The sequence below is a fragment of the Pinus tabuliformis genome, chromosome 6 (genome assembly GCF_031772625.1).
Source record: "Pinus tabuliformis cultivar Carrire ecotype Pingquan chromosome 6, CPIR1, whole genome shotgun sequence".
Classification (NCBI taxonomy): Eukaryota; Viridiplantae; Streptophyta; class Pinopsida; order Pinales; family Pinaceae; genus Pinus; species Pinus tabuliformis.
Genome location: NC_142292.1, coordinates 93829201 through 93850146, shown reverse-complemented (window position 1 = coordinate 93850146; position 20946 = coordinate 93829201). Strand labels below are relative to the sequence as shown.

The following is a 20946-nucleotide window of genomic DNA, read 5'->3' as shown; positions in this document are numbered from 1 at the left end:
CAGGCTGTTAAAGGGAAGACTCCAGAAGAGGTTTGGTCTGGTCGTAAGCCTATGATCAGTCACCTCAAAGTATTTGGCTCGATTGCATATGTTTAGATTCCAGCTGCTAAGCGCTCTAAGTTGGATTCCAAAAGCCAGAAACTCATGATGACAGGGTACAGTGATCACCACAAGGCCTATAGGCTGATAGATATAGCCATTGGTCGTCTTAGCTTCAGTCAGGACATAGTATTTGATGAAAATAGAGGATTCTTTCAGTCTCCTCCTTCTGAGCAGTGTTTTGAGGATCAGCCTCACAGTGTTTTTCTTCCATTAGGTCCACCTGATGGGAGGGAATATTGATGCTGCACTACCTGAGCTTCCTCCGGAACATAATCCTCCTCTTGCTGTTCCTCTTGCTCCTGAGCCTCCTCCATCTCCTCCTGATATTAGTTCCTCTACTCTCCGGCCTAAATGGTGGGCTAAAACTATTGGTGATCTCCAGGATAATGAGCTCCTTGAAGGTAGAACTTCCAGAAATAAGAGCACATAGCAGTCTACAGTAAATTTTGCTCTTATGGCTAACCTACACAGTATTTTTGAGCCTCAAACCTATTTAGAGGCTAAGGGTACACCTGAGTGGGAATAGGCTATGGAAGCTGAATTCCAGAGTCTTCAAAAGAATCACACTTGGACCCTTTCTGATCTTCCTACAGAGAAAAAGCCCATTAGCTACAAATGGGTGTATAAAGTGAAATATAAAGCTGACGGAACCCTAAACAAGTGTAAGGCTCATCTTGTTGCTCGAGGGTTCTCACAGAAGGAAGGCATCGACTATGAGGAGACCTTTGCTCCTACAGCCAAGATGAGTACCATACGGCTCGTCCTTGCCTTAGCAGCCAAGATGAGTACCATACGGCTCGTCCTTGCCTTAGCAGCCCAATTCAGTTGGAAAGTCCATCAAATGGATGTAAAGAGTGTTTTTCTGAATGGTGACTTACAGGAAGAAGTCTAAATGATGCAGCCTCCAGGATTCAAGGTTGCCGGTCAAGAACATAAATTTTGTAGATTAGTCAAAGCACTCTATGGTCTGAAACAAGCTCCTTGGGCTTGGTACATGAAAATTGATAAGTACCTAACAGATCATAGCTTTCAACGGAGCCCATCTGATGCAAACCTATATATCAAGCATACTGATGATGATATTTTGTTTGTGGTTGTCTATGTGGATGACCTTATCATTACTGGCAGTTCAGCACAATTGATCCATGGGATCAAACAAGATTTGTGCAGCACCTTTGATATGACAGATTTGGGACTCCTTCACTACTGTTTGGGGGTTGAAGTCTGGCAGACTAAGAACAACATCTTTCTCTCTCAGTCCAAGTATGCCAGAAATCTTGTGGACAGGTTTAGAATGCAGAATTGCAAACCTACCACAACTCCTATGGAACCAGGGCTCAAACTTTCAGCTTAGTCATCCTCACCTCTTATGGATGAAACTTTATTCAGGCAATTAGTGGGCAGCCTCATCTACCTCACTGCCACTAGACCTGACATCAGTTTTGCAGTGAGCTACATTTCACGCTTCATGTCAGGTCCTAAGGCTGATCATTGGATAGCAGCGAAGCGTGTGCTACGTTATGTGCGTGGCACTCCTGATTATGGACTTCTGTACACTCGGAGTTCCGATCCTATACTCAGTGGTTACACAGATTCTGATTGGGCCGGTTCGGTTGATGACCGTAAATCTACAGCTGGGTATGTGTTTAGTCTGGGATCTGGTGCTGTCACATGGACTAGTAAGAAGCAACAGGCAGTGGCTCTTTCCTCAACAGAAGCAGGGTATCAGGGAGAAATTAAGGCATTTTGTGAGGCAATTTGGCTTCGATGTATGCTTGCAAATATGCATGTTTCCCAGGCCAGTCCTACTCCTTTGTTCTGTGATAATCAGGGAGTGCTCAAACTTGCCAAGAATCCAGTCTTCCATGAACGAACAAAGCATGTGGAAACCCATTGTCACTACATTCGACAGCTTGTTGAAGACGGATCCATTCAGTTGTTGTATGTTCCCACAACGGAACAGCCAGCAGACATCCTCACCAAGCCCCTTGGTCCTGATAAATTTGTAAAATTCAGAGGGTCTATAGGCGTTGTAAATAGATTGAGCATTAAGTGAGGGTATTAGAATAATGCTACTTTAGTGTTTAATGTTGTTTCTATTTATGTCTTATTAGCAATTTCTTAAACGAAACTCATTGTTTCTATTTCTTCGTAGAAACTTGTTGTTTCTATCTATGTATATACATTTGTATTATTTATTGAGCTTCATAGCTCATTGTAAATCAATTCAATTCATTCATTGATTATTTAGGGTATAACTTGTTTTTTCCTTGTTGTTTTAATGATAATTGTTTAGAGGGTTGAAGTCTAACAAAGACCCAATCTCCTTCGTCGAACTCTCTTTCGGTGTGGTGTTGGTCGGCTTGTTGTTTCATTCTATTACGTGCCACTGTTAGATTTTCTTTTAGCAAGTTAATAATTCTTTGGTTTTCTTCTAAGTGGTCTTTTACTGCTTGTACCTTAGAATCGAGTAATGCAAAATCCTTCCACCTGGGTAGTTCATAGCCATATAAGGCTTGGAAAGGCATCATCTTAGCTGAAGTATGATAAGTGGTATTATACCACCATTCTGCCAGGTGTAGCCACTGGGTCCATTTGTTTTGTTTGTCGGTGACGAAACAACAAAGATATGTTTCCAAGCATTTATTTATGACTTCAGTTTGACCATCTGTCTGGGGGTGATAGGCCAAACTCATGTTGAGAGATATTCCTGCTTGGTGGCAGAAATCCTTCCAAAAATTGCCTTTAAATTTTGCGTCTCTATCACTGACAATGACCTTGGGAAACCCATGTAGTTTGTAAATATTTTTACAAAATGCATCTACAATTTGCTTAGTTATGTCAGTTTTTTTTTATTGCCATGAAATGGGCATATTTAGAGAGTTTGTCGACTACGACAAATATCTTGTCCTTACCGTCAGACACAGGTAGTCCTTCAATGAATTCCATCGAAATTTCCTCCCATTTTTTATTTGGAATATGTAATGGGTGTAGTAAACTAGGGGTTGGGATATTTTCACTCTTATTCCTCTGACAAACATCATATTCTGCAACATAATTTTGGACTTCCTTACTCATACCTTTCCAATAGAATGATTGTCGAAGGTTGTAGTAAGTTTTGAAGAATCTGACATGCCTAGCTGCAGGAGAACCGTGAGATTCCCTTAGAATTTTCATTCTAAATTTGGATGTTTGGATTAGGTAAATCCTACCTTTGTACCATAGTATGTCATTTTTCCATTCAAAATTGGCATATTGACTGATGTTTTCAATCATAGAACCACAATCCAAATCCTTGGCATACTCGGCTCGTATTTTGTCTAACCACTCAGGAACAACTACCAAGGCGACGCATATTGTGTTGTCTTCATCCTTACGTGAGAGTGCAGCAGCTACAACATTTTCTCTTCCCTTTTTGTGCAGTATTTCTAGTTCAAATGCTAAAAGTTTTTCCATTGTTTGTTGTTCTGTTGGCAATGGTTTTTGTTGAATTAGAAATTGAAGACTATTATGATCAGTTTGGATAGAGAACTTACTTCCGAGCAGGTACTGTCGCCATTTCGTTAAAGCATGTATGATGGCAAGCATCTCCTTTTGGTAAGTTGATTTCAAGCCTTCTCATTTGTTAAGTTTCTTGCTCTCGAATGCTATAGGGTGGTTGTCTTGCATTAATACGGCTCCAATTCCAAACCCTGAAGCATCACATTCGACTACAAACGGTTTGGAGAAGTCTGGAGTTGCCAGTACCAATGTGGTTGACATCACTTCTTTTAGATTCTCGAAGTATTTGTCGGCCTAGTTATTCCATTGAAAAGCATTCTTTTTTAACACGCTGGTCAGGGGTGCTGTCAAATGTGCATAGTTTTTTATGAACCTTCTGTAATACCCAGTTAGACCTAGAAATCCTCTTAGTTTTGATACATTCTTGGGTTTGGGCTATTCTTTGATTGCTTTGATTTTGTTGGGGTCCACTTTGACTCCTTCCCTGGATATAACGTGTCCTAGATATTCAACTTCCTTTTTCTCAAAGGTGCATTTCGATGACTTGGCGTAAAATTGATTCTTCTCTAATGCTGACAACACTTCCTATAGATGCTTGAGGTGCTCCTTCCATGTCTTACTGTAAACGAGAATATCGTCGAAAAAAACTAACACAAACTTTCGCAAGTATGGGTGGAAAAGTTCGTTCATGGTTGCTTGGAAGGTGGTTGGCGCATTTGTTAATCCAAATGGCATAACCTTAAACTCATAGTGCCCTTCGTGAGTTCTAAATGTCGTATTTTTGATGTCTTCTAATCTTACTCGAATTTGATAGTAACCTGATCTCAAATCTAATTTTGAGAAATATTCTGCTCCATGAAGCTCATCTAGCATCTCATCAATGAATGGAATCGGAAATTTATGTTTAATAGTGATTTTGTTTAATCTTCTGATGATGCAGGAGCATCAAGACCTTTTTCTCCAATTGTAAATATGGGGTGTGATAATATTTATTTGTAAATATGGGGTGTGATGATTTTTAATTAAATAGGAGAAGGTGAGGATTTATGTAAATATCCTTTTATTAATAAAAGGATATGAGGAAATTTAATTAATTGAAGGATTTTAGGGATAAAAACCTACCCTTTAGGGATGTTGAGAGATTTAGGGGTTGTTGAGGATTTTAAGGGATTGAGCATTTAATTTAATGATTTTTAAATAGGAAATGTGAGGAGTGAGAAAAGGGAGAGTGAGTACATTATAAGGTCTCTCCTTGGAAGCCTTCGACAGTGGGGGAAAAGGGCCATAGATGTGCATATCTGGCCATGAACACAACTATTGTGTGAATATTTGTTTTATGTTTTATGTACATATAAGTATGATTTGCATAGGCAAGATTGTGTTTAATGAATTTTGAGATATGGTTCTGGTTGCGGAGACCGATGTCATACGACCTTGAATTTGCATGAGATGATTGTGGTTTTAAATTTTCAATACGCTATTGTATATGTGTCGGTCATTGAAGGCACTTTTTTTTTGTGTTGATTGCTTGATTCTTGTTCTGGCGCGCATGTATGCGGGATAATCCAAGTGGCGCACATGTATGAGGGCGGATCCAAGTGTTGATTGCTTTAGTTAATTAACTGTAGTGTATTTGGGGACTGTATAATTGTATGTCCTTAATCACTGGTGACTGTAGTTCTGAGATTATATTGATGTCGAGAGGATCTGAGGAACGTTAGTTGTGTGATCAATTCACGGAGCCGGCGGTTCGAAGGGAGCCATCTTGCAACAGGGCCGAGGTTTGGAAATTGGGAATGATTTGATATAAATTGTAATAAATATGGATCGCCAGCCCGTCATTCGAAGGTGGAACAGTTGCTAGCCGAATAGCGGAACAATGAAAGCATTAACTATTGGTTATGAGATCTTCAGTTCTGGAGAACGGAAGTCTTTGTTTGAGCCATCGGAACGGAAACGTAATTGAAGGGACTTCGATTGGGGAAACCAGAGGCATGCAGATGCCTTCTCTATGTGCTGCGCAGGGAAGACCACTGTTGAATCAAGCGCCGGGTTATGTAGCGTCAGCGGAACCTGTATAGGGAAGGGTTAATCCAATTTCATACAATTAAGGCTTCAGTGGCTCCAGCGCGGTGAACATTGGAGTCATGAATCCAGCGGGTCCAAACCATATGGGTCTGGCCTGTATTGGCGGTAAAAGGTTCTTTAAACCTGTTATTTATACGCTCAATTTACCCAGCTACCACTATTGTATATAATTCCTTCTGCGTAAGCAGTTTAGAGTCTTGGGAATCGCTTGCTTAGTGGATGTATGTGAGCGAGGCATAAAAACGCCATTTGACATAGCGTATAAAAACGCCATTTGACATAGCGTATATATCTTATGCGTGTGTACATTGTATGATTGAGATTCTGGATATATATACATATCGGTTCAAGTGAACGTGTCTGTATGTAGGCTGTGTGCGTAAGTCCAGCAATTATATGTTCTTTAAAGGATTGCATGAGAGCGGCGACACCAAAGAATTGTTGCAGATATGGTTGCGTGGTTGCTTGTTAATTGTGTTGTTACTGTGTATCAACAGGTCTGGATTACGACACAATTTTGAATGTCGTTGTGTATAAAGGTCCGCGGAGCAGAGAGAGCATATGACAGAGCAGATGTCCATGTCAATGGAGAAGAGAGAGCCGAGAGAACGAGCTATTATCAGCCCAAGTGATATCATGGACCTATAATTGTAATAAGGGCCCTCTTATCGTTCCGAAGTTGGTCCGCCATTCTGTCTTATCAGGAACTGTAGATGGTTGGGTTTTAAAGAAGCAAATTATGTTTGTAGTGTAGAAAAATACTACTTGTGTTTGAAGAGAGCAGAATAGAAAGGGATGTCTGTTGGAAGACAAAATTGACAAAGTATGAGAGCACTGTTCGCCACTTAGTTCCTACTGCTTATGTTAAACCTGTACACTATCATATATATGGAACTGAATTATGCTCAAACTTATTTATGTGCTAGATTGCAGAGATCCTGGTAGTTGTGGCCTGGAGCAGGCCTAGCCTGCGTCATCTGATGCCATTGGTAGTAGGTACACCTAATTTATTCCTGCAATGGTTGAACTGTTCGCTTACAATCAATTTGCTCACATAAATTGATTAACAGATATATATATATATATATATATAGATATATATATATTCAATTGATAGATGATTGTTACATATATATAAGATGGATGATGGTTATATATATATATAAGACGGATGATTGTTATATATATATATATATTCAATTGATGGACAATTGTTACAAGGTTATGGCGGTCCTCCTTTATAGGAATTGATTGGCCATGAACCTGAAAAGATATGTCCCTTGGGACTGTTGCCTCCTTAAATTAATTAAACAACCTTAACTTAAATTATAATTATTAATTTATATTTATTTAATATTTTTGTCATTTAATTATATATAGTTATGAAACCTAAGTTGCAGGAAACGTGGCCCTAGGGGTCGTTTCCTCCCGGGAAACGAAACGAAACCCGGAAACGCGTACCGTACGGCCTGGAAACGCGTTTCCGGCCGTACTGCCACGTTTCCCGAAACGGAAACGTGGCAGTACGGCCGGAAACGCGTTTCCAGGCCGTACGAGCCACGTTTCCCCAAATTTATGTGTTGTTTTTTAAATTTTTTTTTTAATTTGTTTTTAATTTTTTTTTAGGTTTCCGGGATGTTCTAGAAACCTATTCTAAAGTTATAAAAGAGCAGTTTGTCTCATTCTCTCATCACACTATTCAGCAAGTCGTTTCTCTTGGAGACTGGCAGTTGTTTCAGCTAGGGTGTTTTGAGCAGTGAGCAAAGTAGATTTCAGCAGCAGGAGAGAGATTTCAGCAGCAAGAGAAAGAGATTTCAGCAGGAGATTTCAATAGCAGCAGATTTGGCTCAGCTACAACCATATTTCTCTTCTCTTTTCTGGCATTTCGGGGTAGTCTCAGCCACAGATAATTAATTTGGGTAAGCCACATTCATTTTTTTAGTTTTTTCTTACTATTTCTTCAATTTTTCTAGGGTTTAGGCAGCCAAAAATATGAAAAACGTTTTTTATTGATAGATTTGTTTTTTAAATTTATTTTTGCAGCAGATTTGGCTCAGCTACAGCCATATTTCTCCTCTTTTCTGGCATTTTAGGGTAGATTCAGCCACAGAAAATTAATTTGCGTAAGCCACATTCATTTCTTAGTTTTTTTCTTACTATTTCTTTAATTTTTCTAGGGTTTATACAGCCAAAATATGAAAAACGTTTTTATTATTTACAGATTTGTTTTTTTAATTTATTTTTGCAGCAATGGCTTCTAGCCAAAGTGCAGCTGCAAGTTCAATCCCTAGGGCCAACCCAAGGGCTGAATATTATCCTCTTTGGAGGCATGTGACGAAGCTTCAAAGATGTGGAGGTGGTGGCTCATGGGAATGGCGATGCAATCTTTGCAATAATACGTACAAGGGCTCCTACCCAAGAGTGAAGGCGCATATATTGCATGGAGGAGGACAGGGGATTTCAGGTTGCACAAAAACATCAGATCCGTTGGCAAGGAGGGCATATCAAAGAGAGAAAGATGAGGCGGATGGTACTAAGAGAAGGCATGATGAGCTTACTCAAGCTCCATCTAACATTGAGCCAAGGATTGTAGTTGAAGCAAGAAAGAGGAGAGCTGGTCACACTCAACAACATGAACAACCAGCACCCAAAAATACCAGAGGCCCAGGGGCATCCCCTTCAGTTCAGGATAGCAGAATTGCTAGATTGGTGAATGTGCAAGCAAGAGAAGAAACTGATTCCAGAGTGGGTAGGTGCATTTATGCATGTGGTATCCCATTCAATGTTGTTCGCTCTCCTTACTGGCAAGATATGATAAGGGCAGTTAACAAAGCTCCTCAAGGGTACAAGGGGCCCAGCTATGAAAAAGTCAGAACCCAGCTTCTCAAAAATGAGAAGGACCTTGTGGAGGACATTTTAGCTCCAATTCGTTCTTCCTAGAGTAGCTCTGGGGTTACCATAGTCTCAGATGGTTGGACAGATATGAGGCGCAGACCATTGATAAATATCATTGCCACTTCCCCCAAAGGAGCAATGTTTATCAAGGCAGAAGACTGCTCAGGAGAGGTGAAAGATGCACAATACATTGTTGATGTTATTATAAAAGCTATTGAACAAATAGGGCCTAACAAGGTGGTGCAAGTTATCACGGATAATGCATCGGTTTGCAAAGCTACAGGTTTAATTATTGAGGGGAGGTATGACCACATCTTTTGGACACCATGCATTGTCCATAATCTGAATCTGATCTTAGAGGAGATCGACAACAAAGTTTCCTGGATAAAGGAACTCACAGGGGAAGCAAGGGAGATTATCAAATTCATCACCAACCACCACTAGTCTCAGGCCATATTTCGAGAGTACTCCAAATTGGAGTTGTTAAAAGTTGCTGAGACAAGATATGCCTCAAACTTCGTGATGTTGCGCCGCCTTGTTGAGGTTAAGCATGCATTAGTTTCTATGGTGGTGAGTCAACTTTGGATTGAGTGGAGACAAGCAGATTCAGAGCGGGGATCTATGGTGCGTAGATTGTGCCTTGATGAGGATTGGTGGAGCAAGGTAGATTTCTTGCTAAAGTTCACAACCCCTGCATTTGAGCTTCTCCGGAGTGCTGACACTGACCAACCTTTCTTGGGAGAGGTATATGATGGCATGGATTCCATGGTTGAGAAAACTATGGAAATCATTTCGCAGGAGTCTCCACAACTTTTGTTTGTTGATGATCATTTTGCTGGTTTGATCAAGAAAATCATTGTTGATAGGTGGAACAATTTCAATACACCATTGCACACTTTAGCACATGCTTTGAACCCCAAATTTTATGATGAGCTTATTGCTAAAAGCAATGGGAAGAGGAAGGCACCCCATAAGGATAGAGAGGTGGCTACTGGGGTGAAAAAAGCCCTTATGAGAATGTTTCCTTCTCATCTACATAGGGAGGTAAAGGAGGAATTTGCCAGTTTTGCTGCAGGAATAGATGATTATGCAGATATATCAGCTTTGGAGGAGAGAAGCACCATGAATCCAGTTAGGTGGTGGATTTGTCATGGAGCAAATGGTGTACATTTGCAAAACCTTGCCATTCGTATTCTTTCACAAGTGGCAAGCTCTTCATCAGCAGAAAGGAATTGGAGCACTTATGGTTTTATTCATTCTGTGAAGCGCAATAGGTTGGACTCACAGAAAGCAGAGGATCTTGTTTATGTGCACCTTCGCCTTGCATCTCGTAGGGGTCCAGAATACAACAGTGGTCCTTCTAAAGAATGGGATGTGGATGCAGAAAATCCTGATTTGGATCTCTCTCTTGCTGCCCTGAATATTGAGGCTGAATCTGATAGTGGAATTGGTGCATCATCTTCTTCAGCACTACCATCCACTGTTGAGCATTGTGCTGCTTCTATTTTTGATGAGGATTGTTATGATGAGGATTAGTCTTTTGTGACTTGTCTCTATAGTTCTTGCAGCCTTATAGTCTTTATTGTACTTGCAGCCTCATATACTAATATAAATAAAGGCTGATTTTGGATTTTCCTATATTTTTATTTTCATTATGTGATCATTCATGACTCATGAGTAAATGTGATGTAAATTTAATCTTAATGTTTAAATGTAATAAATTATAATCATATAATGTAAATGTATCATTCATGCTTTATGATTGCACATATATATAATAATAATTTTTAAATATTTTTAATATATATATATATTATTATATATATTCGCGTTTCCCCGTTTCCAAAATTTGGGGAGGTCGCGTTTCGTTTCGCTTCCCGTTTCAGAAACTCGTTTCCATTTCCCTGTTTCGTGCAACTTAGTATGAAACATTTAATTCATAACAGAATATGGGTTTGTAATGTCAGAGTAGAAGTGGTAAGTATGGAATAGGGATAGATGGGACACACTATCTCAATCGATGCTTCCCAAGTAGTGCCCCTTCTATACCCATTGGGCCATTATGGGAGGTCCCATTGGACTAGGATTGAAGATTGACCCCCCATTTACGCTGAGGGAACAATATCACGGTCAAAACTCCTTTTTCCAAGTCACCCCATAATCCATATCAAAAGCCAAAGTACAAACAAGCATAAGCACCCGATTGCAAAATGAATGAAAGTACCATTTGAACGGAAGCCCACCTTCATTCATGTGCCCTTACTGGATGGGTGAGAAGGCATGTGACATTAATAAAATTATCTTATCTTCCGAAAATGGGAAAATAGTACTCCATTGAATGAAACTTTGAGGATGTTGAGGATGTCTAAACCAGATTGTATTTCTATTTGTTCACAAGCCATTGTCCCTACACCTCAGAACTAGTGAAATCTACTCCAACTGATCAACAAGTGAAGGTTGTTATGAACCATCTTCTTATTACATAGAGGTTGAAGCATTTCAAGAAAGGATAACTCATGAAACATTTTACATTAATCACTCTTCATTGTTAGATTAGAGCATTAAATCCTTTCGTACAAATATAAGATTGCAATATTTTGGAGACTGACAAGGCTCATCTGAGTTGTGGAAAATGCTGTTTATTACATAACAGAGTAAACCAAGATACTAAACCAGACCTAGCCTTTAAATTTCAGCACCAAATATACTTGTGATAAAAATAAATAATAAAATTGGACAAGTTTGGAGTGGCAATCAAAATACAATAAAATTTACCCTCAATGTCAAAAGAGCTACTAGGGTTTAAGTTGAAAATAGAAATCAGGCAATTGCTAAATCAAACAGAACAAACTGAAACCTCAACAAGGATCCCTTTGTAGCTCAAAAACAAAAGTTATATACTGTTATAATAAGTTCTTACATATCTGCACATCCGTGAAGTCAATTTAAAGATCATAAATTAAAACACCATAAAAAATACTTTCAGCGTGAAATGAGTTTTCTCAAAATTAAATTTCAAATACGTTAACTGTGTTATTCCCCTAGAACCATCAAAATTACGTACAGAATTCTATGTTAAAGGGATAGGCATATCAATTACCATAGTGGTCATCCTACTCTGTTGCTAGGTTGTAAACGCATTCTTCGAAGAGATGCAAACCCTCTGGTGGATAAGGATAAATGGTAAAAATGCAAGACTGGTGTTCATAAATATTCTCTCTTTACAAATAGAAAGAGATTTACTTTTCCATCTAACCTACGGATTTGCAAATCCTTTGAATTAAAAGCCCCCACGTATTGAGTTAAATGAAAAGCCCTACCTGGAATATCAGTAGGCTCATCCTCATCTTCATCCTGCAGAAACAATAGTCAGAAAAAAATTAGGCAATGCTGAAAGAGTGATATCAAAACTAAGAATTCCTACAAAGAAAAGATTCAAGAAAATACAGCACTAGAGAAAGCCAACCCAAATATCTTGTAACATAAAGGTCAGGATAAGTAATCTGAAAACAAGTGGAAATTCCAAAGAGAAACTCCTGGGTACTCCACTGTTACAAGAACCGGACCGGATTAACTGGCCGGCTCCATTGATTTTTCTTATAATAGAAACATATTTTCTGATATTGAAAATTACTTCCAATGATTTGTTCTCTCATGTTGTCTTATGTCACTTATATCATCAAGCAATTATACATAGAAAATCTCAACTGTAATGCAATAATAACCACAGGATCATAAAGAGACAACCAGACACAAAAAGACACAAGATTACCCGGGGGAAAACCTAAGCTTAGGAAAAACCCAGTCAACTTTTCTTCTAAAGGGAATTCAATCTTCAACAAAGTTTACAATATAAATTGTCTAGAAATCTGTGCCAATTTCAAGCTTTTAATAACAGTCAAACTTGGTCAAAAGAGAGAATATCCGACTTTTATTTAACTTAGTCCAATCCAGTCAACAGGCCAAATTTTAGCCTCTGCTGCTATCTCAGAAAATTTGGTCAAACTGCCTCAGTCAACCTGTGGTTAATGCTGGTCAAACAATTTGGTCAATGCCCAGAATCCTGCCCAGAATTTTGGTCAACAGTTCAGTCAAAGATGCAGTCATATGCCCAGATAAGTCTTGGTCAACGGAGGTCAGAAACAGTTCAAGAATCCTTCAGTAAATGCAGGTCAATGAGTCAAACTTCTGCTTGGAATTCAATGGTCAAACCTCAGTTTTCTTCTACTCCACACGTGTGAACAGATGGCTAATTGCTCCTGAGATCCAAGTTGATTGATGATAAATTGAGGTCAAATGGTTTATTTATAGTGGTCAAACTGGATCAGTTTTGACCAAGGGTCACACCTATTCACTTGAATTTTGGGCAGTGTTACGAAAATTGCAATATTATCGCGATAACATCAAAAAATCACAACTTTTTCGAATCCCCGATAAACTTGCCTGATTACTACGCAATTTTTTTTCCAAAAAATCGCGATAACTTCAAAAAAGCGCGAGTATTTCGAAATTATCGCGATTCTATGGGAAGTTATCGCAAGGGTGGCGGATGGCGTGTTTTATAAGGAAAAACATGAATTTTTTTTGTCATTTTGAACAAACAGCGACGTGGATTGAGAGTTGAGGAGGAGAAGAACCCTGGAAGGCATCTACTAGGGCAGAGGAAGAGGAAGCCTGGAGATTTTAGCATCCCAAGCAAGAGAACATCGTCTTTGGATCAAATTTCTCCGGCAAACCGTGGTTTCCAGGTATGGGCACCAAATTTGGCTTTTTTGTTTTGGCTTTTTTCTTGTTTTTGCTTGGGTTTCTGTAACCCATTGATTATCAATGATTTTTTAGTGGATTTGATGGTGTTTTTTTCATTTTTGTTGCATAGAGTAGAGAGAGTTCATTTTGAATTGAGTTGGGGTTTTTTTGTTTGTTTGTCAAAAATTCAATGTGTTGTGTCATGTATGTAAAATTTTTTTTAATTTTTGTAACTTGCAATTCTTATTGTGCCATAGGTTCAACTTCAAAGTTTAAACTTCATCTTACATTAAAACTCAAGAGTTCAACCAAGTTACAAACATGTCAAGAAAATTGAACCCTCTATGGGAATTTGGTGAACCTGATAGAGGGTTTGATAGATTGAACTTGTCTTGCAAGTTGTGTGGGCAGCATATGTCAGGAGGGTTTATAGATTGAAGTATCACCTTGCACAAATCCCTGGACATAATGTAGGGCCTTGCAACAATACAAATGCGGAAATCATCCGAAGAGCCATGAGATCATTGGAAGAATTAGAGCAAGAGAGAGTGGTCAAAGCAGATCTAAAGAAGCAAATAGCAGGGAAGATGTTAGGAGGTGAATATGGAAGTGGCATTGGTTCTACTTCAGCGTCAATGTCTACAACCAACCCTGTAGCTGCCTCATCATTTTTTGTTCCTAGAACCACACCTGGATCACAACCATCTATCACTTCAATGCTTAAAAAAAATGAGAAAGAACAAGTTGACAAGTTGTTGGGCAAGTTTCTCCTTTTGAGTGATATTCCTTTCAGCGTTGCAAGGAATAATCCATTTTCCAGCCTGTTGTTGATGCTATTGCAACTGTTGGCCTGGGGTACAAAATCCCTTCTTATGATGACTTTAAAGGTCGCATTCTTCAAGAGGAAAAGGTTGACTGCACCAAAAGATTGGAGAAGTTTAGGGCATCATAGACACAAACAGGATGCACTGTGATGTTAGATGGTTGGACTGACCAAAAGGGGAGAACCCTTGTAAACTTCTTGGTTAGTTGTCCCAAGGGGACAATGTTTATGAAATCTGTTGATGCATCTTCACATATCAAAGATGCAAAAATATTATGTGATTTGCTGGATGTGTTTATTTTGGAGGTGGGTGCAGAACATGTTGTCCAAATCATAACGGACAATGTTGCAAATTATGTTGCTGCGGGCAGAATGCTTATGGAGAGGCATCCTACTTTATTTTGACACCTTGTGCTGCACATTGTATTGATTTGATGTTGGAGGACATAGGGAAAATACAAAGAAAAATCAAGAAAAAGTATAAGGCAATTAGAGGGGCAGAAAAATAAAGGTTGAGATAACTCACGCAGCCACGATTGCTCCCTCCTCACATCTTTACACCCAAGATGTGGAGCTTCCTTCATGTTGATCCCTTCACCATGGCACTTGGCCATGAAGTCTTCACCCTTCATTCTATCACCATTTATGACACCTATTTCTTGACGAGTGAACCAGGGACATGTATTTCCCTTTAAGGGTTGAAAACACCTAATAGGTTCATCTATTAGCCACTCCTAACTAGGGAGGTAACACCATAACGAGATTAAAGCCCCATGTTTGGAAGGCAAACCTTATAAGAAAATTCAATTTACCCATTAAGTTCAAGCTTGGTCCACTTAGATGCAAAAATGATTATATGTACCTAATGGTGAAGTTGCAGCACTGGATATTGTGTGTGATTGACAGGGAGTTTCATAATGGGTTGGGCAACTTAACTAGGGCCCAAGTCCACTAGAGGAGCATATTGACACCCACAGGTGATGCATTGAGAGCCATGTGACTCTAGACAGTTGTAGAGCATCATTTGTATCCATGGGTACCTTCAGCACCTACATAGCTCTTCAATTTTCCCTATATCATTTATGGGATGATTCACCTAGACCAACATGCCCCCAGCCGACTTAGCAATACTACAGGTTTAAGCAGTTGATCCAGGGCCCAAATGAGGTTCGTCTCATACCATGAGACATGGGAGGGCTAGCACCATCTTCAGTGCCCTCAACTTTGGAGCATAATCAAACATTCATGCCACCAAGAAACCCAAGAGACCCATTTTCTGCCCCAAACCCAAAATTGGGGTCCACGGGATGATTATGATATATATATATAGGGGTCAACACCTAGATAGTGATTTAGAGGAGTTCTACACACTTCATGGCACCCCTAGCCCTCAACGCTAGCCCTTAAAGGGCTTACGCTAGCATGACGTTGTCATATATTCTATTTTGGTTCACACAAGTGGGTTGAATTGATTTTGTTTCATTGGCTACTAGGTCAGCTTGTGACCTAGACTGTTACTTGCCCATTATTTTATCTTTTTTGAGGGTCGTTAAGTTAAAATAGCTAATCGAATTACTCATATAAGTAGAGGAAACATTCATTGTTAGAACTCATCATCACATGCTTAGAGATTCCGACCTCTCTCTCTAGATAAACTTCGACCCTCTTTTCCTGTGGCATAGATTGGATCTATAAATGCACTTTGATATTTGGAGCTGATTTTGGTTATCTTTAGAGCTATTCTATTGGAAATAGTACCAAGGAGAGGTGTTACTAGGCATTTATCCCTCTTAACTTAGTAGACACATTAATGACTTTTGTCTTGGTGACTTATGAGTTATATTAATGTCATGGGTGGAAAGGGTACTTAAAAGTGTTTACCGTGTACTTTTCTAATATTAAAGTCACTTGTACTTTATAAAGTGACTTTATGTGTAAATTACTAAATGTACTTTTCTAATATTAAAGTGAGGTGAAAAATCAAATATGAGAAAATTTGAAAAAGGTACTAAGAGGCTTTTAAGTAATGGGACCAATGTGTGAGGGGGGTCAATTGAGAGAGTTAATCTCAACTACACATCTTGAGATTTGGAGATTAAATCTCATCCATTGAATCTTAGGTTTAGGGATTCAATTTTTTCTAAGAGACAAAAGGAGAAAAAGGAGGTTCATTATTCACTTCACACTTGAGAAAGAATGAAGAGAAGAGGAGATAAGAACTTCAAGGAGAATTTGCAGCAAGAGGAGGAGGGGTCGATTTTCTAGGAGCGATGCAACCATAGTAGGCACGAATTCCAAGGAGAAGAGTATGAAAATCAAGGAGACAGTTAGCAGGAATTTCAAAGCAAACAGCGGCACAAAAATTGAGGGAAGCAACACAAATTTCGAGGTTGTTGAACATGAATTTCGAGGTCTTCTCTAGCGTTGACTTGGCTCAAAAATCGAGGAATTTTCGGGTTTGCTACTACAAGGAGGATGATTTTCAAGGAGGGTCCCTATTGTCACCTGGCACAAATTTCGAGGGTTTCCAATCACTTCCAACGCAGAATTCGAGGTTGCTTCAACACATAATTCGACGCAAATTTGGCACAAAAATCAAGGTTGCTTCAACACAAATTTCGAGGCAAATTTATTGGCACAAAAATCAAGGAGTTGAGTTGTGGGAAAGTGCAGAAAATTCTAGGCATGAAAAATTTGTAAGATCTGAAAATTATCAGTGGGCACAAATTTACAGATTTGCATTTAATGCTTGATCTGAAGGGAGATAGGTACTGTGTTTAATTTTATGTACTTAGACTAATTTCTCAAGCAATAAAATCCTCTTTTGAAGACCGGTTTTCCCCAAGAGGCTGTGGGGTTTTTCCAAGGTTAGCTTGACCAAAAACTAGTGTCTCACATGCTTGAATGCTTGCATAAATTTTGTATTAATTTCAGTTGACAGGAAAAGTAAAAAAAAGTAGTACTCTTTGAATGTTTACAATTATGCATTCTGAAATTTATATAAGCATGGAAAAACATGTGGGTTGGGCCAAATAAACACATGCAAACTTGTAAACTAGGATAAGGGTGCAGATCATTAATTTTCTACATGGTATCAAAGCAAAGTTGAGCCAAGATGAGGCTTAAATCTCAAATTCCAGTCAGTTGATAAAGAGGGCAGTAAGCTACCAAAGTCTTCAAATAGTGAACCATACCTTTGAAACTTTTTTTGAAACCCAATGACACCAGCAGTTTAGAGAGAGGTTGGTTCTAGATTCCAGATTTGCTTCATTTTGTTGGTTGTGGGGTCATGACAACTGGGTTGAGAGTAGAGCATGGATTGATGGGGGTTGAAAACTTTGGCCCATGGAAGGAGAGGATTATGCTTTAACTAGGAGGTGGAAGTGTGGGATGTTGTTGAAGCAGTTGTGCAAGCACCCACTAATACAGCTCAATAGGTGGAGTTCAACAATAAGAATGTGAAGGAAAGGAGGATCTTTCTAAATGCCATCAAGGACCATTTATTCCCTCATGTTTCAGGGATGAGATATGCATATCATATGTGGGAATCCTTGGTCTCTTTGCACCAGAGTTCTAATGAGAAAAATAAGATGGTGTTGAGACAAAGACTACGCAACACCAAGATGACCAAGACCGACAGTGCGACATCTTTCCTCACCAGAGTCTCACAAGTGAAGAACAAATTAGCTATTATTGGAGAGACTGTTTCAGAGGAGCAGTTGGTTCGGATTGCTTTAGAGGGGTTCACCGAGAAGTGGGATAGTTTCATCCACAGCTTGGTGGCTAGAGAGCACTTTCCTAGTTGGAGGAGGATGTGGGACGATTTCCTCTAGGAGGAGATCAGGAGAGTATGAAAAGTGGCAGCAAGAGTGGTGGGGGAGGTGAAGAGGAGAATGTTGCTCTTGCAGCAAAGGGAAAGAAGGGAAAGAAGATCAAGAAAGGGTCTTCTAGTGGAGAAAAACAAGATAAGGGGAAGTAGAAGGCTAAGGAGAAGGACATGAGCAAAGTGAAATGCTTTGCTTGTGGGAAGATGGGTCACTATGTTGTTCAGTGTCCCAACAAGAAGGGTAAGAAGAAACAGGGAGTTGCAGCTTCAGCAAATGTGGATGATTTTGCGACTATGTTTGATTCAGAGTGTGCTTTGGTGGTGAGTTTAGCCACTCATGTCACATCTTCCCGTGCATGGTTCATAGACAGTGGAGCATCCTGCCATATGACCAGAGTTAGAGAGCACTTCACAAGCCTTTTGGAGGATGACATTGACTTGGAGGTTGTGCTTGGCGACAACTCCAAAGTCAAGGCGACAGGTATGGGGATAGTTTCATTTCAGAGGGAGTCATCACCTCCTCTGAAGGTGACAGATGTTCTTTATGTTCTAGGGTTAAAGAAGAGTTTGATATCAATTTCCAGCTTGGAGGGCTGGGGGTATGAGGTATTGTTCCGAAAAGGACAAGTGTTGATATATCCTAGAGGATCCAGTATCGAGTCTACTTGTGTGATTGGAGCTCACAGTGTGAGACTATACAAACTCATGTTTCAGCCTCTTCAAGCTATGGTAGCGCAGACCAATAGCAGTGATTTATGTGAGTTGTGGCACAGGAGGATGACGCACTTGCACCATGGAGCTTTCAAGATGTTGAGGGAGATGGTGACCGGGTTGCCAAATTTCAGCACTTAGCATCATGATGTGTGCAAGGGGTATGCTTTGGGAAAGTACACCGAGACACCTTTCCAGAGCAGTGACAGCAAAGCTGCAGGTATCCTTGATTTGATTCATTCTAATATATGTGGTCCTATGTCCCATGTCTCATTGAGTGGATATGAGTACTATGCGACATTCATTGATGACCACTCCAAGAGGACCTGGATTTACTTCCTGAAGACCAAGGATGAGGTCTTTCGACAATTCCAAGAGTTTAAGGCTCTTGTGGAGAACCAAATGTTGAAATATGTAACTAGGTTCAGTCTTGATAATGGCATATGTAATCGTGATTTTATGTATTTAATGAAAAGAGACAAATAAATTTAATATGTGTGTTCTTGAGTGTTAAATTTGGCAACTAGGGCCAAACTCCACCTTAGACAACTCATATGATGGAGATGATATTTTTGTTGGATTCTTCTTTCCGAGAGGTGTAGAATTGATCTAAAGATCATCTCATTCTGACATGTATAAATGGAATTATGAATTTATTTCTTCTATGGACAAATTGTTAAGGTCGGCCAGCAATATAATGTAAGCTCAAGAAGCCCAAAATTCATGTCTCTTCACCCTCAACGTTGCATATAAATAGAAGAAGCATCTACCTCATTTGAACATTCATCATCTCACACATATCTCTCTCTCTCCTCATCTAATTGTGTCGTACGAATTTCAGGCAGCCTTCTTCTCCTCCACACGTGCGAAGGGTTGACTATGTTTTTCTTTTTTCCTGTGTTGACCAAGTTGCAGCGAGTTTGACCAGCGTTGACTGGGCAGCATTTGACCTTGTTTGACTGCGTTTTTCTTGGAAAAATTTCTGTTTGGGCAAGCCACATTCTTTGGCACATATTTCAAGAATTTCTGGGCAAGTTGACCAACATTGACCATAGGCTCTTTGATAGCAAGTTTGACTTTTCGTTGACCAGGTTTGATTGATTTCTTCAAGACTATTTTGAGCTGATTTGGACTATTTTTGGAGGCCGAATTGACTAGGTTTGGCAGAGTTGATTTGGAGGAGTAATTCTGTTGATTTGACTAGCGTTGACTTTCTGGTTAGGAAATCCTGTTGACTGCAATTTAACTGGACAGATTTGACTGTGTTTGGGCAAGTGAATTCTGTATATTGTACTCTCTATCTGCGCTGAACTTTTGAAGAATAATAAGAAGAGGGGTATTTCCCTGGCATCCGCCAAATATTGTGTCCTCTTGTCTTGGCTTGTCTTCTATTTATTACTTATGTTCTATCTACATTTACTACAGTGTTCCACAGGGACACGTCCCCCAGGGTTGGGTGCGCGCCCCCTCGCACCCCATGCACCCGGGACGAGAGGACGTCTGGGGAAACATTTCCCCACGTCCCCCTTTTGGGGAGACGTGGAGAGACACAACGGGAGACGTTTCCCCAGTGTGGGGGACGCGACTCCCCAACCTCAAAATGGGCTATGCGTCCCCCTTAAATTTGCTTGTAAACAATGATTTATGACAAGGGAAACCTAGTATTTGATCATATTTCCCTACTAATGCTATGCAATTCATGGTAATGTTAAATTCTTAAAATAAAAGTGACATTCTCCTTTATTTTTCATTTTCATCCTTTTACTTTAATTTTTTACATTACCATGAAATGACTCGAGATGTTTGAAAGTGGTTCCAACCTCATTGGATTTCATATGCAGAAAGTGGAATTTTAGATCTCACTCAAATCCAGCAGACTTAAACAGTTTTTCAGGAATTCAGGATTCGATGCATTGCAATGTTTCCGTTGCATTTTGTCATGTACAAGTGTATGGAATTAGTATTTAATCAAGAGCACCAAGCCCTTTGTGTACTTTAGAGTGACTTTTAGACTCATCACTCCACTGTTTTTGAATTTAGTTATATCAATTTACTATTCCAATCTTTAGATTTTAGTATCTATCATAGTCTATTTTGCTTAGTACTAATTAGATTCTAGAATGATAAATGATGAATTTTAATTTTAAATCAATTTAGAATCTAGAATGATGAATGATGAATTTAATTTTTAAATCAATGTAGATTCTAGAATGGTGAATAATGAATGATGAATATGTATCAGAGTACTTCATTA

General features: G+C 39.4%; 1 protein-coding gene across 2 annotated transcripts in view; it reads right to left on the bottom strand.

Moving 5' to 3' along the window:
* Positions 1 to 20946, bottom strand: part of LOC149257413 (Ubiquitin-conjugating enzyme family protein) — a 310163-nt gene that overhangs the window by 200718 nt on the left and 88499 nt on the right. For both annotated transcript variants that reach the window (XM_089414286.1, XM_089414281.1), the window contains exon 4: positions 11907 to 11940. In XM_089414286.1, coding sequence (XP_089270412.1) covers positions 11907 to 11940 — 34 coding nt within the window. The remainder of the gene's footprint in view (positions 1 to 11906; positions 11941 to 20946) is intronic.